Genomic DNA, 26,417 nt, shown 5'->3' with positions numbered 1-26,417 from the left:
ATAACGGCGATGAATGTGATAGTGTCGCGTATTACGTTTGTTCGTTTAGAGGACGCGATACCAGAGAGAGAGAGTGCCGCATTTCTCATTTTTCTTAAAGACACGTGAGGTCTCTCGAGAAAGCTTTCAATGTCAATTAATGTAATAATTGTTCGAAATCGCAGCAACAAACGCATTTATCGTGTAAACTATTAATTTATAATTATACTAATTTACAATAATTAATCATTATAAATGTTATAATAGTTTGAAAATGTTTCTAATATCAATATTTTATATCAGAAGTTAATTAATTTATAATCCATAACTAATTTAATTTATACATAACCCGCCTTTATTGCGAATTTTATGAAATATAATCGATATCTATAAAATTGCGTAGTATGTATTAATAAAAAAAGATCGAGCAGTAGATGCTTTTTAAAATAAAATTGTGGACTAATCTAAGAAATTCAACATTCGTGTCACCTCCGAGGTTTAAGATGACGAATCTACTTTTGGCATTAAAAGCGACAATTTTCTTGTCAACTTTCGCGAAGGAGACTGCATGGAAACAGAGAAATTTGCATGCACGCACGTGAAAATCACTCTAAGAAATTGTTTCATGCGCAGATCCATACCGGTCCATATTACTCTGTTGGATTTAAGATTTTAATTTGTCACGCTCTGCATAAAAAATTGCGCGACAATTTCTAATCTTCATCCTCACAATCATCATTGCGTACCGCCACGTTAACGACCACGTTTCGCGAGGTGTATTTAAATCAATTTACAATAGAAAGTATTATACTCTTATGGGCATCATATGCGGCAGTTTCTAAGAACGATTGGAAAGTCGAATGCTCAATATGATAAAGCGCTTGTTAGCAAAATGACAAAAGATATGTAGGACACGTTCCCAGCGGTGTGACGTTAAAAAACGACGAAGTGACGTCCACTGATGTCTAATACACGTCTCTTAACGTCACTCTGCTACTTGAATTAACTACTCAAGTATCAAATTAAGTACAAGAATATTGACATTGGGATTCTTAAAAAATTCACGAACATTATAATTTTTAAATTTAGGTAACACTTCTAAACTTTGTGCGTATGCGCGCGCGCTGTGTGTGTGTGTGTATGTGTGTGTGAAAAGCTATTCGCGTAACTGTACGTGCAATTAAAACCCATCGTACAGGATCAATTAACCTGAAGGGGATTAGCTTTTAGTACAAGTCTAATTAGGTAATTCTCGATCTTTTGTCTCGCGATGATGTATGATTAAGCAAAGTGTCGAAAGCAAGCAACAATAAAAACAAGTGATTACAAATCGCATCTGCTTAATCCGTACAATATACAATTGTTTTCACCATGAGCGCGGATATTTTTTTTTGTCTAGCTCATTACGGAGTGACGAGTGATGGATTAATAAATTACAGCTACGTAGATAACTTATTACTTTATAATTGCAAAGTACCATACCGATCGTTGCAAAGCATTCGTGAATGTGCGAGATCTACAAGATGTAATTATCGTGACGGATTGACAGATTGAGTTCATCTAAAAGAAAGTTAGATAATTAAATATGTTATTTTAGCGATTCAATTCAGTTGTTGAACGTTTAACATCGATTTTACGCAAATAGATCTACTTTTATATTTAAACTTACAACTTAATTATATATACATTATGGCTTAATTTAGTACACCACGTTAAAGAAATCGTTTCGTCAAAGTTAATCTTTTACAAATTTGCTAAAATTTTAATTAAAAATTAATCGAAGTGTTTACCTTAGTATTTACGCAGATTAAAATAAAGAGATTGTCCGTCCAGAGAATTGAGACAATTAAAATGCACTATTGACACTAATTGAATCATATGTAATGCATCTTGATTAACGCGCACTTCACATTTATAATAGAAGGCTTACGTCTCTGGTGTTTTACCGACATTTCGTGAAATATGCGCATTCTAGTCAATAAAATTCGCAGCTGACGTAAATGACGTATCCCGTTGTACAAAGAAATTGCCTCAAAGCATAAAATAAGACTGCTCGAGAGCAATCTGTATCTAATGTAAGGCATCTCGAGACTTGGTGCGGTCTCTTCTTATTAAAACCTTTTCTCCCCGCAGTGCTACGTTATGCTCTGTATAATGTTTTTTTTTTTCGTTCAAGATGCTTTACTTCCCCAAGGAATGTGCGCAATAAAATAGGCCATTTGTTGAAATATTAGCTTAACGATAAAATTGAGTTATTACACTTTTATCATTTTTAAATGATGTTCAAAAGGAAGTAAAATTCCTCGTAAACGAGAAAACTGCCTCACATGTCCGCGATAGTCGCAATAAACGCGCCTATTGTTTCCCGTGGATGGTTCGGTCGTGGCATTGATTGAATTTTTAATCGATCGTTATGCTCGACAAAATGCGCGTACAATCAAGACCCGGTGTGCGATCCGATTATGGCTGTACCGCGGCCACGGAAACGGTTTATTAGCATTAAATGGCATTAAATTGCACGGAACATTGTGTACAACGTAAATTAGTATACCGATGAGTTACATATCACATTTAAAGAGTCGCCTTTGAGAAGGCGGCCACATCGTACGTGCGACTAACATCGGAATAAGTACATTGGTGCAATGAGCAATGTGAGCAAAATGTGAATTGCACGCACTGGTATATAAACCTGTGCCTGTGGTATCGAATAAACTTAGTACGTTGCCTATCGATAAACCAGTATACGTGAGAACGCGAATCGCGATACAAAGTTCTTCAAGGAAATTGCAGAGAAACGTTATTATTATGATATTATTTAAATTGGATTTATTTACTGGACACAATTATCATATTTGTGCATTCGATTTCGTGAAAGACGTAACAAATGATCCATGTATCAAGTATTTAAGACACATCGATGTTTAATTAGTTTGTTAATTTTGAATTCGAAGAATCGACGTATTAGAGAACAGAAAAGAAAACTGATTGTTCAGTTCATGCACGCATGGACAATGATACGTAGGTGTAGGTATATTAGAATTGAAACAAGCACGCCACTAATAGGACATATTAGACGCGAACAAGGATCACGTGGGTTGATGTAAATGTCCTTCGCAAATCATGACTCGATTAATCTAATATGAAAGCGGCCGTGGCATCAATCGACACGCTTGTCCTTAAAGTTCTACCCACTTACCCATTTTATTAAAATCTTTTTTACTTATCTGCATCACAAAAAGATATTTTGATGCGTACGAATAAATATATATATATATATATATCCACAGATAAAAAAAAATGTATTCTAATATTCAATTTTAATTTTAATTTTAATTTTTTAATTTTGTCAATTAATTAAATCTTTTAACCATATATAAAATATAGTTTTATATTATCCCACATATACCTATACAGTAAAAGATAAGTCTCAACGATATTGATGGTGAACAACATTATCGCAAGTGTAACGCAACACCTTGTATATACGATATTGATGATCAACCTTTAGTCTTCGTATAGATGCGCTTTTAAAGCTAAAAAAAAGGCAAAGCTAGTAGCATGATATAGCGCGATATTAAAAGGAATCGAGTCATGCTGGTTCTTACACGTGTAACGAGGCATGCGTCAACGGCGAGATTATGTTGGAGGGAAGCGCCGAGTCTTCAAACCCGTATTCTCAGCGCACATCCGGCGTTAATGCAGCCGCCTCAGCCTCATTTCGCGTTTGCGTTCGACGTGATCTTCACATTAAACAAATATACAAGGCTGATAACGTAAATTGAAACGTAAAGGCGCGCGATTCATCCCTGATACGTGCGCTCGATCGCGCAACGTTATCACGCGATATGTCGTCACGTTACCTCGCGTACTTATCGGAAGTGTAGGTTGATAGAACTATACGTGCGATGACTATGGGATGGGATCAAGCTCCAGAATTATATAAGAAATAATATTTCATACGTGGTATTTGCAACACAACTAATCCGGACTATAGTTTCAAATTTTAGAATAAATATCTACAGGATTTGAAATGTACTTATAAACAGTTTTTATCGTAAAGAATCGAATATTTTACAATTAGTACTCGAACTCTAAGAACGAAGTTAGTTTAAAGAATGTACTTAATGCGTAAAGATTTCAAATAACTTTTCTTCCATAGTTTTAATTATATTTGTATTGCATTTAACTTCAACGATTGATAATCTATTTGTAATTATTAATAAATAATATATTAAAATAATTGTCGCTTTATATACAAAATACAAACGTTTGATTCGAAGGAACATCTATGTAAAGTAATTCATATTGATCCAGATTCGAGTCCATTTATACTTTTATTTTTCTAGATACTCATAAGGGGGTTTAACACCGTTTCGTCCAAGTTCGGCCTTGAAAGTATTGCTTTGATATTTTTCGAAGTATAATCATAGAGTGTTCGAAACTACCAACAGATTCGAGAGCCAAACTTGTAAGATCCCATCGCTAGCGATAACAATCGTATAATTGTTCGTGGTTCTTTTTGTGGTTCCCACGAAATGGTTGCGGATATTTTGCCGGTGATTTCGCCGTCGCGGGAACAATGGGCGTCTCGGCACCTGCCATATCCGCGCTCGTCCGATGCGGCGCGGCGGAGGCAACAATCGCGACGCGCCAAAGTCGTACGGCGGCGCGTGAAAACGCACAAACGGCGTGATTTCGCGTTAAAGAGCCCTCGGGGGGGGGGAGGGGGGGCGTTTCTGCAATTGCGGTAATTGGCACGAAAGTATATAACGACTGGAGGTTTTTACGTTCGAGATCTTTAACGTAAACGCGCTCGTGAACGCGATTCTCGTTTCATTCATCACGACTCGCGTTTTACGTACGTACGTTTTACCGCGTGTGTACGTATGGGAAATTAAATTACTCGTCTCGTTAGGCGCACGTCCGCGCGCGTGCAAAGAAAAAAATCGAAGAGAGAGACGCGCCGTTTCCTCCGTTTTAATAATTATCGAGAAGGCCCGGAACGGGATCGTTTTATTCTTGCGAGGAAAAAGGTTTGAGTAAAATCGTCAGCGTGCGAGTAGCATGTTTATTACCGCGCGCGTCAATAATTCTCACGTTCTCGATGACAAGCGGTAAACGATGAGTTAAACGATATTCGTGATGTCTAGTTTCATTAATACGGTCATTAAAGATAATTGATATCGAACTTCCATTTTTCACTCGTCGTTATTTCCACCGTAAACGACGCAACGTCGCTGTCGCGAGGGGCGAGATCACGGGGAAGTGATGCAAAAATCTTCGAGTAACAACATTGCCGAGTCGCGAAACTTTTGCAAGTTTGTCAGTTGCAATCGGTGTTGTGTCAAAGCCGCGTTTCTCGCAACTTCCGTTTCTCACAATTTCACGCGACAGAACGACGTCCTCTATCAAGATCTATTAATCTTATTCATCAATCCCCGAAAGTCGTGCTCGCTGTTGCGTCAAAGTGTATTTTTCGTAATTTCCGTTTCTCACAGTTTTGCGCGACCAGAATGAAATCTTCATTCTGTCGAGATCTATTAACATTTTGACGGGAAACGGACGCCTGCGGTGATTTTTACACCCCAATATCGAAAAAATGAAAATGATGCTCACAGTAATTTTAATATGCTTCTTTCATTTTTAAAATATTTTTTTTGTTTTTTCTTTCTTTTTTTCAGAAAATGTTGAGTAAATCTATTGTGCTCAAATAATTAACTTACAAATTATAGAACGATAAAAAATATGCAATATGTAGTAATAATAACTTTTAGTTGGGGTATAACTATAAAATCACTCTAGGATAATTTACGCAAAAGAAATATATCAGGCACTCATTCCCTTTAATCTTCAAGTAAATGGGAAATATGCCAATATATACGGGCTGAATCTTTTGTGCTTAATAATATTTTTCACGTGAATTTATGTGTACATTTCTATTAATTTTATTTTTATATTATTATATTATATTTTTTAATAAAATCTTATTTATCAATCCGCGAAAGACTGTGCTGAAGCGACTGCAACGAGTCGAGGTGTGCGATATGGTAACATTTACCTTAATTAACTTAATCAGACGGTCCCAGTCTCGGACATTCCCAGTCGCGTACTTGAAAACGCGCGCGGAGAAAAACTACGCGGCTTTAATCGCTGCGACCGCCGCGGCTCAATCGATCGCCCGACGATCGTCGAGACAATCGGCATCGGGCGACCGCGGGAGCGTTATCATCACCACACTTGGGATTCACCGCGGCACCAACTCCGCACCGCGAGCTGGTCGGAGGTTTACTGACACCGGCGCGGCGCGGCACGACCGGCACGATGCAATGTAGCGGCGCGGAGCGGAGCGGAGCACCGCGCGCGGTGCTGAGGCGCCTTCACCTGCTCGTAATGTAAGCAGAGTTTATCTGAGTTTATCTCGCGATACATCATGCGCGGGGCTAGGACGTAAGGGACACACGCGTGCACACGCGCGCACGTCCTCGACGTGTAGCCGATAATCAAACGTTTTCTCGTCGTATGCGTATATACGCAAAGCGAGCATGAAACGGGAATGTAGAACTGGATAAATCGCCGCGGATAAGTCGAGACGCATCGCAAAAGAGTGACTCTTTAATAAAAAATTTTTTATATAAAAGTATGTATATAAATGTATAGAATTATATATATATATATATTTATATATATATATATACGCTGTTAAATATTAAATAAATTTAAACAAATACCTTTTGAGCTAAGTAATATTTTGTTATTTTTAACCAATTGTGTCGAAATTTATTATTTTAACACAAAACAGTATTATTTTAACTTCATTGCTTTAGTTAGATTAACGACATATTTGAGTAGGAGCAGTATATAATGACCTACAGAAATGGTTAAAAACGACTCAAGTTGAGTATATAATTTGACACTACGAATTTAATATTTAGTATATTATGAAATATGTCCATATATGTTTTCTTTCTCTTTTGTATAATCTCTGTTCGTATATACAGAAAAAAATAATAACATGAATTAAAAAATAATTAAAAGGATAACTTTCGCGTTGTTTATTTTAAAAAAAATTAAGTTTTAGGAAATGAGAAAAAATTATCTATATATATACTAATTGTCTTATAATTTTCTACACACCTATAAAATGTGAAACATATATGAAGAATCAAGATACGCGTATTATAAAATATTGAAGACGCACATATATGTAAGAATACATGACATACATATAAAATGATAAATAAGACTCTAGCCTGAAATCTAACGCAAGTTACAGATTCTTTAAAATGGACCTAAAATATGTGTGACACATTGCAATTACTGCAGATTGCAGATACGATGTCGTTTCATTGGATGCATCATGTATTAAAACTAGAGTTATCTAGGTGAAACGCTTGATGTAAAATGAAACGGTTTCTACGGATAATTTCCTATCGGATACACGTGCGACAAAAATTAGTAGTTTTCACGCCGGATATGAAAGTTCATAAAGTACGTTTTATTCGAATGGAAACGTTAAAGAAATTACTCGAAGTAATTACAATTTTACGAAAATAAATTTGATTTATTTATTATAAAGCGTCTATCTAGAAATATTATTTTTATTATCGTTTTTTTTAAGAGTAAAATAATAATATTGGAGTCGAGGCGAATAGACATAATGGGTGAAGAATATACTTTATACTTTATACTTCGAATCCAATACTAAAATCGAATCGCGATATAATAATGTTTTGTGATTATAAATCACACGGATTAGAAAAAAAATAAAAGATATACAATATATACATATTATACTTTTAATTTCGTAACGAATGAAAGTGATATAGAAATTATAATTAGCTGATTTGCTAGCTTGAATGCGCCCATTTTTTAGCAGTATTATTTAAACACATCTGTTTCTACGCTAAAATTTGAAACAAACTCATATTGGTAATGCATTTTTAATTTATTATGATCCGATTATAACATCTATTTAATTATCGAAATATTTTCAAGATAATGTCTTACACCAATTTGCATAAATGTTAAATGTTAAATGTTGCATAAATTTCATAAATTAGCCTACACAGTGCAGTATTAATTTTCCAATTTATTACAATCTAGATTTTTTATAAATATACGTATACATGTCTATGGTGTAATAATATTATTGTATGTTGTATATTTCTATAATTATTATCTATTTGTGTGAATCGTCCACGCAGATAATAATAATTAAAAAAAAGTGTAGTTTTGCAAAAATATATATTACTGTAAATGTATATATTTATTTATAAAATATTTGAATAAAACATAAAATTAATATTGGATTAAATTTTATGTAAAGTAATTTAAATTAGACACATCGTATCCATATTTGATAGTTACAAAAATTTATTTATTTTGAGTCTTTAATAATAGTTTATCGACTACTCATAATCAAGTAATTACGTCAACGAGATGCTAAATTATAAAGACTGCATAAATTATCGTGATTATCAAACGAGCTTAATAACTGAAAAATATGGACGTTTTCGAGTGTCGACATAAATTTTTCAACCATTGATAAAATATCCGAACAATTTGTCCACTATGTCGGCAATTGATAAGTTTATATCGATAGTCGATAATATCAATACTCTTCAATTATCTTTGCATCTAACGGGTCTCCATATATATTATAATTATATAATTATAATATATAATTATTATAATTTGCCCGATGATCTTTAATAATTTGAATTAATTAATATTTTGTATATTACCTTTCGAAGATCAAGCTGTCCTGTCGGTAATCGCATACGTTGCAAGTGCTGCATTTCGACGATAGATCTGTTTCTCCGTCGGTATCGTCACAGCGATCTTGATCTCTCCGATGATCTACGACGACGTTCCACGTTCGGTGGATAAGATAGAACAGATAAAGCGACTTGCCTCGTCCGCAGGGTTGCGATCTCGCGTTCCCCATTGTTGTTAATTTTGTCGAGTTTTACTTTTTACAGTTTATAACACAAATACACGACACACCAGATTAAACGCAAATTATTAAGAGAAAAAAACTTGCTTGATCGCACTATTTTTTTCACACTTGCGTAGAATATTACGGTTCTGCATTATGTCTTTATTAATTAAATTACGCGTTTATCTTTCCAAGTCAATCACGGGCAGAACTTTTTAATTTTCACATTCGGTATTATACACTTTTGTCACTGCTCGACATCCTATAAGAATGAATTTGCGTAAGTTTTCCCGAGAGATACTTTTTCCGCGTTACATGTAATGCGAAGATCGCATGACCGGCCATCGGGACCGTGAGATTCTGAACTGCTTGATTCTCGCGTGCCATGACCCCGGCCTTCAAGTCAGAGTCGTGTAACAGCTTAAGTAATAGCTTATGCTTTCCTTCACGGGCGGTGTGGCGAACTCGGAAGACAGGTCTTCGCAACCCACTGAATTTATCATTTGTTTGTCATTCGATTTAACATGTTTGTTAGATTTTGAAGGCTTTCGTCTCTGGACTACATTGCATCTATCCTTAAACAGATTTAAAATAATAATTACTCGGGATATATATAATTAAAATTTCAGAACAGACATTACTATGCATTACGATGTTTTTTTTTTATTATTCGATACTAATAAAGTAGATTCTATTTTTTTGGGGATGTAGAAACCAAAAATGTGAGTGTCATGCTTATGTGACTTGTCTTACTATGATGAGAATTGTGATTGTATTATATGATATTGGCACAAATGTAATTAATTTAGTTTTTGATAAGTTCGTATAATATATATCTAATTTATTTCGCAAATTTCGGTGTATTGCAAATTTCTTCTTCTTCATGCCAGTGTCTGGCTTTACTTCCTGTTCCAATTGTTTATCCATTATGAATGACTGTTGTATTAAATTGCGAATGCGCACGGTCCGTAATATTACTTGATTACTCGGCATTGCCCGTACGATATTGTGTTTACACTTGCGTAATTACGGGTCGAGACAAGAACTCGAAAGTAGCACTTATTTAGAATGAACGCTGCGTACTGCACTTCTTCAAATGGCGAGGGGATTAAAACGCGATTTTACACGACGCGACTTTATTAAGATCTCGTTCCGTAGAACGTCCGCAAATTACACTCACGACACTCACGTGGGAATGTTTTATGTTAGATGTAATTATATCTCCCGTTCCAATAAAAATCTATTTATGAAACAGAATTTGCTTCAAAATTACTTTAATTTCGCATTTTTTTTCCATTTTTGTGTTCGCGAATATTGTAAATAACTACAATATGTATAAATATATATAGTTATACATAAATATATCCATATACGTTTTAATATACCTATTTTATATGATTATATATAGACAATTTTTCTCATTTTCTCAAATTTTAGTTTTATTAAAAAAAAAAGAAAACAATGTGAAAATTATCTTTTTAATTATTACTTTTTAATTCTTCTTCTTATTATTTTTCTTATATATACGAACAGAGACTGTACAATAGAGAAAAAACATATATAGACATATTTTGTATATAATTATACATATATTCACATATATTTTTATATAAACAATTTTTTATGGACTATGAATATATTATCGCACAAACGTTTACATTTACTGGCACATACTAAAAATCTTTGTTTAAATATTATCTAGTTATACACGATTTTTACTTTGGTTTTTTCGATACTTCTATTTTCATCAAATTTGTCTTCTATTCGATTCACAATATACGCAGTCACTACTTACGCTTTCCCACGAAATTATAAGATCGCTTACGTACGTGACCGTGTATATAAGTGCAACTAGTTCTTCTTCTGATTGCGGATGTGTCATTAGTGTCACTGTCACTGAAATGCCTCAGAAATTCTCACGTTTGTTCACCACGCGTGCGATGTTCACTAACCGCATCGCTCTAGCTGTCGCGAAGAGGACGCGATTTTCTCCAAGTATTTTAAAATATTCCACTGCGCTTTTGGCTCCAACGATCGTAATTATCTTTTTTTTGTCAGCGTAACGGAGCCTCGCGATTATTTCGAGTGACTCGTCGATGTTCTCGCTAAGTGCGACAGCGATTTATCATCCATCCATTATTTCGTTCGTAAATCAGTTTGTACGCAGTCGTTACTTACATTTACATGTGCCTTTCAAACGAACTTGTCCCACCACTTGATATGAAGATTAATCTTCAATCGATTTTGATAGTTCTGTATATTGTATAGTTTGAAAAAAAGGGACTTTATAACAGAATTACCTATACAAATCGAGGGAAGTTTTTAGCTCTCTTAAGATTAAATCTGTTTTCAAGGGTATTTCGGTACTATTTTGTATACGGTATCGTTTTATGTATCATGAATTATTCTTGTCACGCGTCACTATGCCAATGAGTCGAGTTGGAAATTCCAACTTGGAATTGTCAAGAAAGTATGCCACTGGGAAATCGTTGTTGGAAAACCTAGTGGTCTACTGAATCGGAAGACAGCATGGAAAATTTATAGAAGTCGTTATTACGCTGCTTCATGAAGGCTCTAATACTGTCAATATATATTTTCTGCTGTACAGAGAGAAATATAGACTACGTTTACACAGCAGCTTATAATCCGGTTTTCACTACCGTATACTATCCAATCTAAAATTTTTCTTTTTTGATTATAATGATCATTTAAATAGGAGCTTTTTTGATACTTAAACTCCAATTTCTAATATATATACATCAAAAGAGATTGATTTAAATGTTTAGAGTATAAAATAGGCTCATATTTAAGTGATCATTATGATAAGAAGAAAAATTTTAGATTAAATAGCATACGATAGTTATATATATATATATTAAACCGGATTACAAGCCGTCATGTAAACGTAGTCACAGAATATACATAAAGTATGCAATATATACAATATATATACATTTATATAGAGTGTAACCAAAATATCGGGCAGTACTTAAAAAACAAAAAATTTATTACGTTAATGAGTCGAAAAATGCTTAATTTCTGATATATTAAAGTTGAAAACTCATAAGGCATTGTCGTATTGCATCATCAACAGCAGTCTCCATCAATATTTCGACCGGTATTATTGGTGACTTTTTATTAGAACTTTATATGCTTCCGCACTCAGGTTTTCAAAGCAGATATACAGAGCTTACTTTAAGAAAGCTTAAAATAATTTAGTTGACTACTTAGATAACTAAAGTGAAGGAGTTGCGGTAGCTTCTGATAAGATGATCCGCAATATATCGAGAATATTCACACGTGTCTGTGGGAGTCACTATAAGGTCAGGTCTACAATAAGTCGGAGTCGAATGTCGGAATGCAGCCGATGATCCAATGAGAGAATTTCTTTTTCGAAAATAAATTTTCCTCATTGGACCATCGGCTGCGTTCCGACATCTAACTCCGACGTACGACTTATTGTAGAACCGGCTTAATGCGGCTTACACACAAAGGCTTGTCTCAGCACTGTTAAATTCGTAGTGTCAAATTATACTCAATTTGTCATTTTTTACTATTCCTATAGATTGCCACTGCTCCTGCTCGATATGTCGTTAATTTAACTAAAACAATTGTTAATTTAATTAAACCAATGGAATTAAAATAATACCGTTTTGTATTAAAATAGTAAATTTTGACACACATGGTAGTTAAAAATAACAAAATGTTATCTAACTTAAGGCATTGGTTTAAATTTCATCCTTTAATATTTAACAATGAGGACTGAAGGTGAATATTATAAACATTTAATTAAAATTTTAAATTAAAAAAACACGATATTTTGATTTTAAAATACCATGAAGATAGAGCGTAAAATCTGTATGTCATACGAAAAGGTAATAAGCTAATAAATGCTGTATCAGAAATCAAACATTTTTAGAATCGTCTAACACAACTTTTCGCTCTTTAAATATAAGGAATACATGAAGTTTTGTCCAACGTTTTTGTCACACACATTTTATACATATATGTATATGTGTATACATAACATAACATACGTGTGTGTATAAATTATCATTCTGGTACGAATAAGTTAATCCACATAATTCAATTTACACTGAAATCGTTGAAACAATGTAACAATAATACAGATTTTTTTAAAATAACACATGTGAATTTAACATTAATTGAATAACGCGTTTCACTAGCATAGTGACATCATAACGCTCTATTGTTTTAAGAATATTTCAACGATTACGGAGCACTTTACTCACATTCATTTGTAGCATTATAGACTCGTGAGACAAAACTCTTAATGCAACTGTAGTATTCAGAAACATTCTTGTGTAAGAGGATTGAAACAAAGAACAATTTTAAATATTCCAAGCACAGACAATCCTATTGAACTCTCTGTCTCTCTTCCCCCCTTTCTCTCTCACTCTTTCTCTCTCTTTCTCTGATATTCAGTAGAAGTCATTTATCTCATTCGCGGCATCAATTTTAACACCGACTGGTAGACCGCCGCGCCGCAATGTGACGCGAAGCTGCCATCGGAGAGATTTGCTAAAAAATCACACTCAACACCGCCCCCGCACTACTCTCTCTCTCTCTCTCTCTTTATCGCTCATCCCACCGCCTCGCGCGAACATTTAATACCGTGCATTACAGCCACCGTGAAAATTATCAGTTAAAAATATCGGCACTTCCCCTCTCCATCCCACCCCCTCCCTCTCGCGTGAGAGATTCCCTCTCGATAGTATCTCTTCGTAGCGCGAAATTTCTTTTGCGGTACGGCCGCCTAGACACGAACCCCTCTGGGCGCGACCGAGAGGTTGGCAAAAACGCAGCGTTTCAGAGCCCGCGAGTGGCATTCGCCGGGCGGCTTTCAAGAGCCGACTGCCAACCCGCGAATGCCCCGAGGTGCACGTGTGCACGTCGCCTCTCTCGGCCGCCTCTCCAGCCGACTGACTCCAGCGAGTCCTCTCGTCTTCTTCCTCGGCGCGCGCGCGCCACAGCCTGGCGCGGCCTGGGCTGCCGATAACTCCGCCATAAACTCGCGTTCACAGCCCGACGAGAGAAAGACCGTGGGCTTCGCGGCTTCGGACTGTGGGTCAAGTCGCGACCTACGGCGCGCTGATACATCGTGGGGCCCGTTCGCCTCCTCGAATACCTCGGAATCCAGGGGACCAGGGGATCCGCCTTACTGGGTCAGGTTCAATCGCCTTCGGTGAACGCGACTCTCGATTTAGGACACGGTATCTTTCATTGTTAGCTTTATACATTCCTGCACCGCGCGACCTCTGCCGCGCCTGAGTCTCCGATCGGTTTTGCAAAACTGTCGCCTCGCAAATCTCGTTCGGTCCGAACGCGATTACTGCATGACAGCGAAACGACTTCTTAATGATATTAATTTTACTCGCTGCAGATTATTTTTCTCCGAATCTGCAAGTTATTTAACCGTAATAACGAGTTGGTTTCGCTGCAACGGCGAAATATAATTGCTAGAAATGTTCTGTATTTATCAGTGAATTTAATTTGACTTTAACAACAAATTTCTGTAAACGAATTTAATCCAGCGAGAATTATTAAATCAGAGATGCAGTAATTTTATAATTAATTGCATTTTTTACGTAATTTTCGGAGTAGTTACGGTTGTAACCAAAATCAAAATCTTTCTTCTGTCCGATATACAATGAGGAAAGAGATTTATTGTGATAACTTTATTGAAAACAACTAGAAACGATTGGTTCAGCAAATGAAGCAACCAGATAATTTAGTCTAGATCTAGATGGTTTGAAATTTTCAGCAAATTATATTTTTGTATCAAAAGAAATTTGATATATTAGTAATTTGTATTGTAAGGAAAAATTAATTTTTTTATCATTTGACAATTGCATTCAAACACACGTTTTTTGCTGCGCCACAAATCTACTGCTATTACTATTAATATATTTAATTGGAAATGTTAAATTAATGTAGCACCGTTAAAATGAATTAATTTTTTCATGGAGCGTAAGTCGAGTATGTAGAAATATAAATTCTATCCTTATACGTAGAGAAATGTTTGTTTTATTCTTATTTTATCTCTGGCGAACATACCGATGCCTGGGGTTTTTTTTTAAATCCAAGCCTAGTTGCACGTAATATGGAACGCACCGCGGTGTCTAACGACCCTTTCTCCGTTGCAAAAAGCGAAATTTGTTCCAGCAATGGTTAATTGGCGCAATTTGGATGAATACATAATGACACTGGTATGACGGGAGATCGAAGGATGCGATTTCGATTAAGAACTAACGAGCCCGACGTTGGGCGTAACGTCACACGCAACGTATCACAATTCCTTGTTATGTGGAACGGAAATAAACGGTTCTCTCGCAGGAACGAATGTTTTGATAAACTCGAAACGTCTATGTTATTATTCTAAGTTTTTCCTAACATGATACTTAATTATCTAGTGGATTAATCATTTTTAAATCCTGCCAATATAGCTCATACAAACACGATAATAACAAAATATAAAGTATATAATTAGAAATTAACTATAAAGCGATGAAAAAATTTCGGGGAAAATTCTCTTTATGTTTCAACAACGAAGTAGTTAATACATTGACACGTACCTACGTTTTATACATTACTAATATATCCAGAAATGAAAATTTCCTACATATGATTCGGTCTATGACTTTCTGACGGATAAAAAAAAAAGGCGCACTACCTTTTGAAATCTTTTATCGGCTATTTAGATTCGTTCCACCGCAAGTTAGCTTGTACAAACCGAAAAAGTTATTATCTTTTCTGAAAAACTGGGAATGGATAATCTCATTTAAATAAATAAGATGCTCGATTCAAATTTTCATGCAAGCCAGTCTCGAAGTATAGTCGACATAAAATTATCGCGGTAAATCCGTCTACAAAATAGACGCAATATAATTTTGTTCGTTAAAATATAATTTCGAAGTATCATAAAGCGTACAGTAATTTCATCGTTAAAATATTGTTTCAAAGTATTGTAAAGTATATACGGTAAATTCATCGTCTTTTTATTTTATACAATGTGATTTAATTATTACGGGAAACTATTGGCAACATCTGATTTGATTGATATAAATATATCTCTCCAAAAGGAGAGTTATCAAATGAGTGAAGTTGTGCTTTTTGAATAAAGTACTAGCTAGTCAAACAAGTAATCGCATAATTGATACTCGAATTGGATCGTCGTGAAATAAACGCAATTTGTTCAATTATTCCGCGAATTTTGAATCTGTACGTCACGGATTTTCTTTTCTTACGCTTCCAATCTTACTAGGTCAGCTCGCTACGGGCTCTAGTAAGGTTTCTTGGACGAGAAGTAATCAAGTACCGCTGCAGACAGAGCCCACAAGAAACGCCATTCTCATAGCTTGTAATCCGTACGACCGTTAATGAAAATTATGAAGAATATCGCAGGATCGTAAAGAATGTCCTTGCTCTTACATAAACAGATTTAAAAAATACTGTTTTAAATTACAGTTTTTCCGAAACATTATTCTCGGTCGATTTTTAAGCGCGATGATAATTAATCAGAGAGAAATCGAAGTAACAATGTTGCTTCGTTCAAAAATGTTGTTAAAAGTTAAAGTTTGCTTTAATATGTACATCGATTTCACATTTAACCGACATATATAGTAAATATATCATTACCTAATTTGCCATATAAGTACTAGCATCAATCACGCTACACTGCTGTCATTCGATGGCAGGTCGCATTTTGTATTTCAGCTTTCAGTTAAGACATAAACAGATGCCTGCTAATAGGTGACGCTAAATTTTCCAACGGGTCGAACAGGTTTTATCGTCTGCATGTTACTTCGATGGTACACACTGAAAAGTTCAACTCGGAGTTGGCAAATTCCATAACCGAAGACTACATATCAGAATTTTATTGTAGCTTCAAGCTTCGGATTTTTCTCCGTTACACGGAAATAAAATCTCGAGGATCCCAGCGTACAATATTAAATTCGCGGTCTGACCCGAGATAAGTGTCTGCACTCGTGTATCACTCTATAAGAGACGATGTCGCTTCCGGGTGCCTATGCAACGTTGAGAATAAGGAAGTGAAGAATATGGTAAATGAGAGATAAGGCCTAATTATAATGATTCTCAGATCGCGCGCGATGCGCGCGTGCAACTGTTTTTAAATCGGCGTCAATATTAATTAAATTTATTGCCACTGCCGTGCACATCGATCACTTAGACCCGGTTGCACCAACGTCGCATAATATTTAATCTTACAATTAGCTTAACTCACTCTTCATCTCTTTCTTAACTGTCCCCTTAAGGCCCAGTTTCACAAGTGTCGGTTAACTTTTAATCTTAGATTAACTCACTCTTCGTCTCTTTTTAAGGGGGACGTTAGAAGGAGACAAAGAGTGAGTTAATCTAAGATTAAAAGTTAACCGACACTTGTGAAACTGGACCTAAAAGAGTGAGTTAAGCTAAGGTTAAATATTATGCGACGTTGGTGCAACTGGGCCTTGTATGTTTAGCTAACGGAAATTCTCTCTCTCTTTCTCTCTCTGCGCAACGTATGCAATCTCAGTCTATTTTTTGAAAATCATATATAGTTTCAATATATATATGGGAATGTTTATCAATTTATAAAAATTGAGCGAACATGTGATTCGCTAAATCTAACATATGCCACACATGTTATTTTCGGTCTGAGAAGGAAGAGAGCACCGAACTATACATATTACATGGCAACTGACTATATCTAATGAAATATATTTTGCGATGTAATAAAATCCCGATAAGAGAGATATAAACGCGGGTATAAAGGTGCGAATTGAGTACATATAATCGTGACGTATTTCGGAGGCAGTCGTTTCCCGTCTGCTTTGAAAAGTAAAATCCAGGGTGATTTCTCAGGATAAGATCCGGCAGTAATACCAGTGGGTTAGATTCACGCTTGACCTGGGTTGAGCGGATACATGTAACCATGTATCAAGCGGTAAGAACGCCGCTACTTCCGGATGCTTGTGCAATGTCGGGAACGGGGAAGTAAGACGAAAGAAATGATAATTATCGACGTCCAACAGAACTGATCGCCGCGGAGAGGAACGAAGTTCAGCCAAGTAAATCGTTACAAATTTTATTTAAGCATGTCTTTTGAGGAACTGCTGATTCGTTTTTAGCAGCATTTCTCGGAAAAAAGTATATAAAGCAATTTTAATTTGTGATCGACAAACGCGGCTGTCGTTTATCTTCACACATATCGGAGGAAGCTTAGTGAAATTCAGTCTGCAAAAATCTGGAAACAATAAGCGGTTGAGTAGAAAGGCCTGTTAGCGAAACATAAAATCTATCATCTAATATCTACGCTGCAAATCTAAGTGTGTCATTTTTACGCGTATAAACGTCTAAAAATCACACGTTACTGAATCTCTATTTTTACATGTTTCTTTATGTTAAATTACGTTACTTAACATGTTTCATCGTATTTTAAATTAAAAGTTAATACATTCAATCGTGTTAAATGACGTGATTTAAAACGGCAAGAAATGTGTGAGAAGATCGAGCTTCGGCTAAAATAACACACTTGGATTTGCAGTGTATATGTCTCTCTTCTCTCTCTCTCCTTGTCTTTGATAACTTTTCGAACGGCTTCTTGTATGCGCGATAGAGAAACCGCAAATACAAGGCGATCCAGAAACTACAGATGCAACGTTTCGCCTTGAAATTATACTGTGCATAACAAAGGATTAATTTATGCACGTAGCTATCTAGCATCGCGGCCGTATGATCTTACGTAAAACAGAACCGTAATTCCGTGAGAGAAGCAGACGATCAAAAAAAGGAATGTAAAACGTATGTAATGCCTGTAATATCCATGCGAACGCGGTTTTGTATCACGATACCTTTCTGGACAGCGTATACGAGACTGCGGTCGCCTATATATATTACGTAAGATATTCTTCCGCGGGAAAACTGACTACCGGAAAACTTGTCGCGGCTATATATAATCCAGTTTCTGTTTTTCATGTTTTTTATTTTATTTCTTTTTTTAGTATGCCGAGAATCGCAGGTTAACGAAATGTAACGGGAAATATTTTGTATACGGTATATTAAATTTAATTGAATCATATTGAAAAATTTGCAAAGAAAAAGATACGAGACACGAGACGAAAAAAGAAAAGACACAATTTCTCGACTTATTGCTAATTTTTCAAATTACTTACTACACGAATATCTGAATATTACAAGTTTGTTGATGGTAACACTTCTCTACCGAAGAAAATCGAAGACGTATGCGTGAGAGGTCGAGTGTATTATTATTAATTAGCTTATCTTGCCTAAGTCACCTGATGCTGCGTTACGACGTATTACAGATTTCAAGCGAAAGTTATATCCCGCGGTGTAAATTACGCGTCATATGAGCTACTTTACCATCTCTGATTTTACATTTACTCGCTATCATATCATCTCGCGAGGACCGTGACGATGTATATACAGATATATCAAAAGACGTCCTACGAGCAGAGTACGTTATACATACACGATAAAAAATTTTTCTCATTTAAAAACATATAAATATACATATATAATTGTATATAAAATATATGTTTTTGGATAAATTCTGTTCGTATATACAGGAAAAAATAATAGGAATTAAAAAATAATTAAAAGGACGATTTTCGCACTGTGGTTTTTTTAAATAAAAAGTGAAATTTGAGGAAATGAGACAAAGTTGTCCATATATAATTATATGTATAAATGTAATAATTTTATATAAAATATGATTATGTATAATTATATATAGAATATTGCATAATCTCTCTCCAATCGGCAATTTTACTTTCTGTAAAAAAAAAAACGACGCAAAAATTATTTTTCTAATTATTTTTCAAAAAATTATTCTTTTTATTATTTCTTTTATCCTTTATACACACGGACAGAGATTATATAAGATAAAGAAAATATATATTTAACGAAGCTCCCTGTGAAATATATATATTATCAAACGGTCACGAGCACGGAATATCCGGAAGGAGAACGACCGATATGTCGCATTCTGCCGTAGGCAACTAATTAAGCTGATTTAAAAAGTTGTCGGAGCGACATCGCCGTTAAGTAGGACGAGACGTTGTCCTGTAATCGGCGATGGCACGACCTACAATCATAACATGAAGGAACATTGATTGTAAGCACGATAAAGCAATCAATATTCTTTTATACTGATTCAAAAATAAAAATCAAGTGGCTAAGTATTTATTTATTTTCTTTCGATTAAAACGCGGTATTCAATAACGTTATAAAAATGGTTTAATCATAACGAGACAAATTCTTGTTCAGCAGTGATCAATCCGAAATCATCGAAAATATGCCTACCGTTATCTTCCATATTTTTTAGTACATAAAATGAATTAACAATCATGAAGAGACAGCGCGTGACAAATCAATGTAAGAGAAAATTTTTTTGCAATAAGTAAGTTGTAATTAAGTATCACAATTAGCTAACGAATAATTTCTCTAAATTAGCAACGAGATTCTTTGTATATTATTAAAAAAAACTTCTTTCTATTTCTATCGAATTATTATTTTTTCTTAATATTTTCCGCTTTTTTCGATCTTTCAATTTCATTTTAATATTTTAACAGGTTATATAGTATTATTACAAAAAATAAAACAGATTAACAGGAATATTTTCGATAATATTGGATGTAATTACATGAAATATAATTCACATCTTTGTCATCGTTAAAGAATTAGACGCTGCGTGACAAGAACTGCTTTTACGATGGAAAACGCGCGGAATGGAAATGGGACATCAGAAATAAGCGATGAAACCCTCCCTCTTGCATGGACAGCTGCAATTACAATCTCTTACAGTTAGGGTCAATAGAAAAAGGCGAGGGTCTTGTCGGTCCAGTTTGCCGCGTTAGATCTGCTCGCGAATGGATCCTACTTCAGTCGCTCTCGAAGAGAAGATCCATCTATAGTGCATAGTAATGGTCAAGCCTACGCCCAGCTTACATGGAATTATATACCGTTATATTATTTATACCGTGGTTATGCATATATTATGCCCACGCATGAGCCATTATCCTACGGACAATCATTTTTTCCCTAAAGTACTAAATTTAGTTCTTATACCAAATGTATTATTTTAGAGTTGTTTATATATACTTTCTTAGACGTTCCACGCGGAAAGTCGTAGAATGGCGATATGAAAGAGGATGAAAGGAGATACGAAGAAGATACAAAAGAATTTATATATACAGAGAGAAAAATACACACACACACTGCGGTTTCTTTATAAAATATATAGATATATTAAATGCCAATATAATGTAGAGTAAATAGTAACTCGCTTGGTGTGAGACACTACCGTGTCTCTTGATAATGTAATTCATACGCTTATTATTAACTTTTTGTGGCAAAACTTCATTTTATTTAGTCTTGTCAGATAATGACTTTTCTTACACACCGTCGTTTTATTAATGTCATTTGTGAACACCAAAATTAATAATATTCAAGATTTTCAGAACAATTAGAGCTTGTACAACTTAATTTGAATTCTAATAGTTTGACAGCTGCTATATGCATAATAATTATTCATCGAAACAAGCAGAATTTTTTGTGTTGCTGAATGAGGTAAATACGACTTACATAAATTGCTGGTGGGACAGTCGTCTTACAAGCGAAAGATCCGATTTCTGTTCTTGGTCTTGCCATCTTACATGATTCTAAAAAAAAATTGAGGGTATTAATCTTATTGTAATAGAAACAAGTAAGCTCTGAAAAGCTTGTTTTAGATTTATTACGAGTAAATATTATTTTGACTCTAACTTTATCGATTTAATTTGATCAACAGAATGACTTACAGCAAACTTTCTAATTATATAAACTTTCTAATTATATAATTTACTTGTTAATTAATTTCTTATTAATTATTAAGAAAATCGCGAAACGGTGAAAGACTTTTCTTATTCAGTTTCACCCGCTCTATCTGCCCACAAGAAGCGATACAGTTATTAGCAGCTACTTTGTATATCATTTTATTGCGATCAGGAATATTGTTAGAATATTTATCCCTGGGAAACAGTCTTCCATATATAATTATATATATATAACATAGGGACCTTTCTTCTCTTGTATAATCTCTGTGCGTACATACAAAGAAAAATAATAAGAAAAATTTTTAATTAAAAGGATTCTTTTTTTATTTTAAATAAAAAGTGAAGTTTGAGAAAATGAGAAAAAATTATCTACATATATATAATCATATATAAATGTAATAATCGCATATAAAATATGATTATATATGATTATATCCTTAACAGTATAATAATGAAAGTACTGAGAGAATAATACCTAATTTACTGAGAACATTGTCCCTATAATATATTCTTTACTTTGCGGTATCCTCCGAACATTCTCATGATCTACATGTGCTATTAGGGATATAGAATATTGTATATAATCAAATCGCAATTTTATTACTTTATGTTTCAATTATTTTTTTTATTATTTTTCTACCAGATATACGGACAGAGATTATAGAGGTATTAGGAAACATATATGAACATTTATATTTATATGTATTTTTTTCGACCGCGGTTAATAAAATTGCAATTTTTAATAATTAAAATTAAAATTAAAATATTAAAATGGAATATTATGTAGTGGAATATTATGTATTATCTAGTGTACATACACTCTCTGTACTTGATACAAGAAAAACTTATTTCTTTGAAATTTGGGAAAGCTAAAAGGGAAGTTTGAATGCACTTCAGTGCAACGACAAAAAAAAACAAACCTATAGAGTGTTACCTATTATTCATCACCGACGAAGTGTAACAATATCTCGTTCGGTATATTCGTGGACACCGGCTACGTAGTTTAACGTTTGCGCACATAGAGACGCCAGTGGACGGCTTCCGTTCAAAACGCGGGGCACGCTTCTCTCCGCTACCATCGGGGTCTGGTCAAGGTAATCACGTGTGTCGCTGCGCACATGGCACATGCGCGTGCGCGGCAAAGTGATGGAGCGTGTTTCTCCGTTTTAAGCGTACAGGTACCAGTACCAGTTAAGTACTGGATACGGTGAGCGAAGCGAGAGTCGCGGTGCGCGGCGTACAGGTCCGGATTGTTTGGTACTGACACCACCGTCTTCGTGTATGGGTCGTATGCGCCGTGTGTAATCCCAAGATGGCGTCTGCGGAACAGGTCGGCCTCAACAAAACATGGGAATTGTCGCTCTACGAGCTGCACCGCACCCCGCAGGACGCGATCACCGACAGCACGGAGATCGCGGTCAGTCCGCGGAGCCTGCACAGCGAGCTCATGTGCCCCATTTGCCTGGACATGCTGAAGAAGACCATGACCACCAAGGAGTGCCTCCACCGTTTTTGCTCCGACTGCATTATCACGGCTTTACGGAGCGGTAACAAAGTACGTGCTTCGACGTAAGCGGCGAACATATATTTACACTACGCTGCGGATAATACCGCTCCACATTTTCCACGAGATGCGCAATTTGCATTTGTCCGAAAATCTTTTCGTATATATGATATAAACAACGCAACGTGCGTGTGTCATTCGCCCGGTTCTACTCAATTCATGTAAACGTAATCATATATGTCACTATATGTGTAATGCAGTAACAAAATTATACCACATTTCTCACCGGAGAACGTGAGATTATTTTGATTTAACTCTTGTGCATCGCTGATGATGATATTAGTTATTAAAGAGTGATATATAACGTTAACTTATACACTGTCAACCACATTGTAATCTAAAAGCTCTTGTTACTTGTTGAAATTATATTTGTTGCAAGAGTCTTACAGTCGTGACATTACATAACGCAGTTAAGTATTTCCTATGGAAATTAATACTGTGTTTTTCTACAAATACGTTCCATTCATTTCGTATTGGAACACGAGGCATTTGTTTGTGCGCCCATAACGAACTGTTTTTATACATTTGCAACGTTACTTACAGGAATGTCCTACGTGCAGGAAGAAATTGGTTTCCAAAAGATCTCTCAGACCGGATCCAAACTTTGATTTGCTAATCTCGAAAATCTATCCGAGCAGAGACGAGTACGAAGCTCATCAGGAACGAGTTTTGGCTAAACTGAATAAGTCGCATTCGCAGGCCGCGCTCGTTAACTCTATTACGGAGGGCATTAAGCTACAAAGTCAAAATCGTCCGCAACGTTCCAGAAAAAATGCCAACGAATCTGAGAATGCGAGCAACGCAACGTCTTACAACAATACACCAAATATTAGCGCACCTACAACGCCAAATCCGTCTACGAATATGGCGAATCAAAGTGATTCCTCTCAGAGTGCAACAGGACCTTTGAATAGTGGTGGTATGACTAGTTCTCAAAGTATCAACTTCATTATTTCTCAATCTACAAATAGCTTGACAGTTTCTACTGAGATTGTATCAACCTGAAATAATTCTATAATTTTTAGTATATTGGTTATTTTTACGTATGTGTTTATTTAGGAACGACATCTAGAAACTCTACCACACCGTCACCAAATCCCGCGAATCAAATCCCAAAACCGTCAAAACGGCAGAAAAGTCTTCAAAATTCCGAGAATGATTCCTCTAGCGCGGAGGCTGAGACTGGCGGCGGCGATTCCATGGTTGACACGGAAGGTGAAGGCCCCAGTGAACCTTTGATGCTTAACGAAATTGAACTTGTCTTCAAACCACATCCTACAGAGATGGCAGGTGACAATTCTTTAATAAAAGCATTGAAGGAGAACAGTATTCGCTATATAAAAACAACAGCAAATGCCACAGGTGAGATATTTTGTAAATATAGAATGAAAAAGAGAAACAATTGTGTATTTAAAAAAAAAACTGTAAAAGTATTATAAATACACATTAGATTATAAAATGAGAATTTGTTTTTCAGTAACAAATTATTTCTTTTTGCAGTGGACCACTTGAGCAAATATTTGGCAATGCGTTTAACGTTAGATTTGGATACCGAATTGTCGGAATCAGATAGGCTATTAAATTTCTGTATTTATATCGCGCCTTCACCCGGGCAGCTTGTGGTACTAAGTGGCTCACAAACGTTACGGCAAGTGAACGATAAATTCTGGCGTGTCAATCGACCCTTGGAAATGTACTACTCATGGAAGAAGACCTAGGGAAGGCCTCAAAAGTATCAATCGGATGAGAGCTAATTGCGCCATACTTCGAAGAAAGGAAAGAATTATCATTCATATTGCGTGGAATATAGTAAAATATATCAAGTATAGAAAATATTATTGTACTGTATTTCCACGCTTTCGGTTTAATTCAACATTACGGAAATATTCATAATCATCGACAATGGTGCAATTTTTACATCTTTAAAATCGGTTGTCAGTTGCCAATAATGGTTTTGTTGATAAAAATTGAACAGGGCAACTAATTAAACTAAACTTATGAAACTGATTTAAGCGACATTGTACGTCCCGATATTACGTCGTTCGAAAGATGCAACATATTGTTTAATTTCCTTGTTACATTTACATGTAAATTTTTTATTATTTAAAAATGAGATTTATATTTTTCGAAATGGCAAACTTGAAATTTTTAGCTGTAGTGCCTAAAAGAAAATGCAATGATAATTTTTTCAATATTTTGTATTTTGCCTTACTGTCCATTAATTAATTGTATTGAGGGACCATCAAAACAGTAGCTCATATCATTAATGTCAATAATAAACGATTAAAATTCAGTGAGTGATAGGAATTTGGGAGAATAATTAAATCTTTTTTTTTCCTTTTAATATTTGCATTATGTTGTATTATAAATAATTAAACAATCTTACCGTGTATATCGACATTATACATTCTGATTTATCGAATATGCATTAAAATATCAGTCCATCTTCAAGTGTCTCAGTTTTTATGTTAATAACTTTTGAATGAAGTTCACATCACGTTCAGGTTAAACTCTTTAAAGATTTATCAGAAACTTTGCCTTTTACCATATAATCACCGCTGACAGTAATTTCGGCATTAGAAAAAACATTTTTAAAATTTCGAAGAAAACCAAATAAATTTATTGAAAAATGGCTGTCAAGTTAGCGCTGACTTAATATATATTTATGAGTAGACACACGGCTTCCAGGATGTACGATTGTCGCTTAAATTCAAATTGAAGTGCAACAGCTGACAAATGTGTATGCAAATGAAACTATAAATTCGAATTGCAATTATTATTTCACATCATACGAAGTAATATCTACAGGAGTTTTATGTTACATTCACAGGTATTCATGTTGTTCCATCATTCAATGGTCTTAATAGTCATTAATTTATTTACATGATTCTCAATCACACACACGTGGACCATGCTGTATAGTTTGCAGAAAAAGAATAAATCTATGTACATATATGAGAATGTCTACTTGTTTGGTTTGAAAAGGACATAAATCTAAAAAAAAAAGTAAGTACGATAACTGATTCTACACAGGCACATTTTTATCTATTTTTATAAGCGCTATATCGCTATATGTTTT

The 26,417-nt window shown here is 35.0% G+C and overlaps 3 protein-coding genes across 6 annotated transcripts in view; 2 read left to right on the top strand and 1 right to left on the bottom strand.

Annotated features, from left to right (window-relative positions):
• Mwh (multiple wing hairs) overlaps nucleotides 1–13,838 on the bottom strand; it is a 48,116-nt gene extending 34,278 nt beyond the window's left edge. The window contains exons 1-2 of one of the 4 annotated variants that reach the window (XM_077403910.1): nucleotides 13,171–13,838; nucleotides 8,724–9,492 (exon numbers count right to left, since the gene is read on the bottom strand). In XM_077403910.1, coding sequence (XP_077260036.1) covers nucleotides 8,724–8,926 — 203 coding nt within the window. In that variant the 5' untranslated portion in view covers nucleotides 8,927–9,492; nucleotides 13,171–13,838. Of the gene's footprint in view, nucleotides 1–6,037; nucleotides 6,280–8,723; nucleotides 9,493–13,170 lie in introns of those variants that run through there. The other 3 variants (XM_077403911.1, XM_077403912.1, XM_077403913.1) reach the window with 3 other exon arrangements.
• LOC143896237 (uncharacterized) overlaps nucleotides 1–26,417 on the top strand; it is a 69,580-nt gene that overhangs the window by 19,822 nt on the left and 23,341 nt on the right. The window lies entirely within an intron of this gene.
• Nucleotides 22,923–26,293, top strand: Sce (E3 ubiquitin-protein ligase Sce). Its single transcript, XM_077403940.1, has 4 exons — nucleotides 22,923–23,329; nucleotides 23,882–24,257; nucleotides 24,398–24,700; nucleotides 24,839–26,293. Exons 1-4 carry the CDS (start codon nucleotides 23,087–23,089, stop codon nucleotides 25,054–25,056), a joined length of 1,140 nt encoding a protein of 379 aa, XP_077260066.1. The 5' UTR covers nucleotides 22,923–23,086; the 3' UTR covers nucleotides 25,057–26,293.

Source organism: Temnothorax americanus, unplaced genomic scaffold, assembly GCF_048541705.1.
Source record: "Temnothorax americanus isolate GAGA-0224 unplaced genomic scaffold, ASM4854170v1 Scaffold18, whole genome shotgun sequence".
NCBI classification, from domain to species: domain Eukaryota; kingdom Metazoa; phylum Arthropoda; class Insecta; order Hymenoptera; family Formicidae; genus Temnothorax; species Temnothorax americanus.
This window is presented reverse-complemented; position numbering and strand designations above follow the sequence as displayed.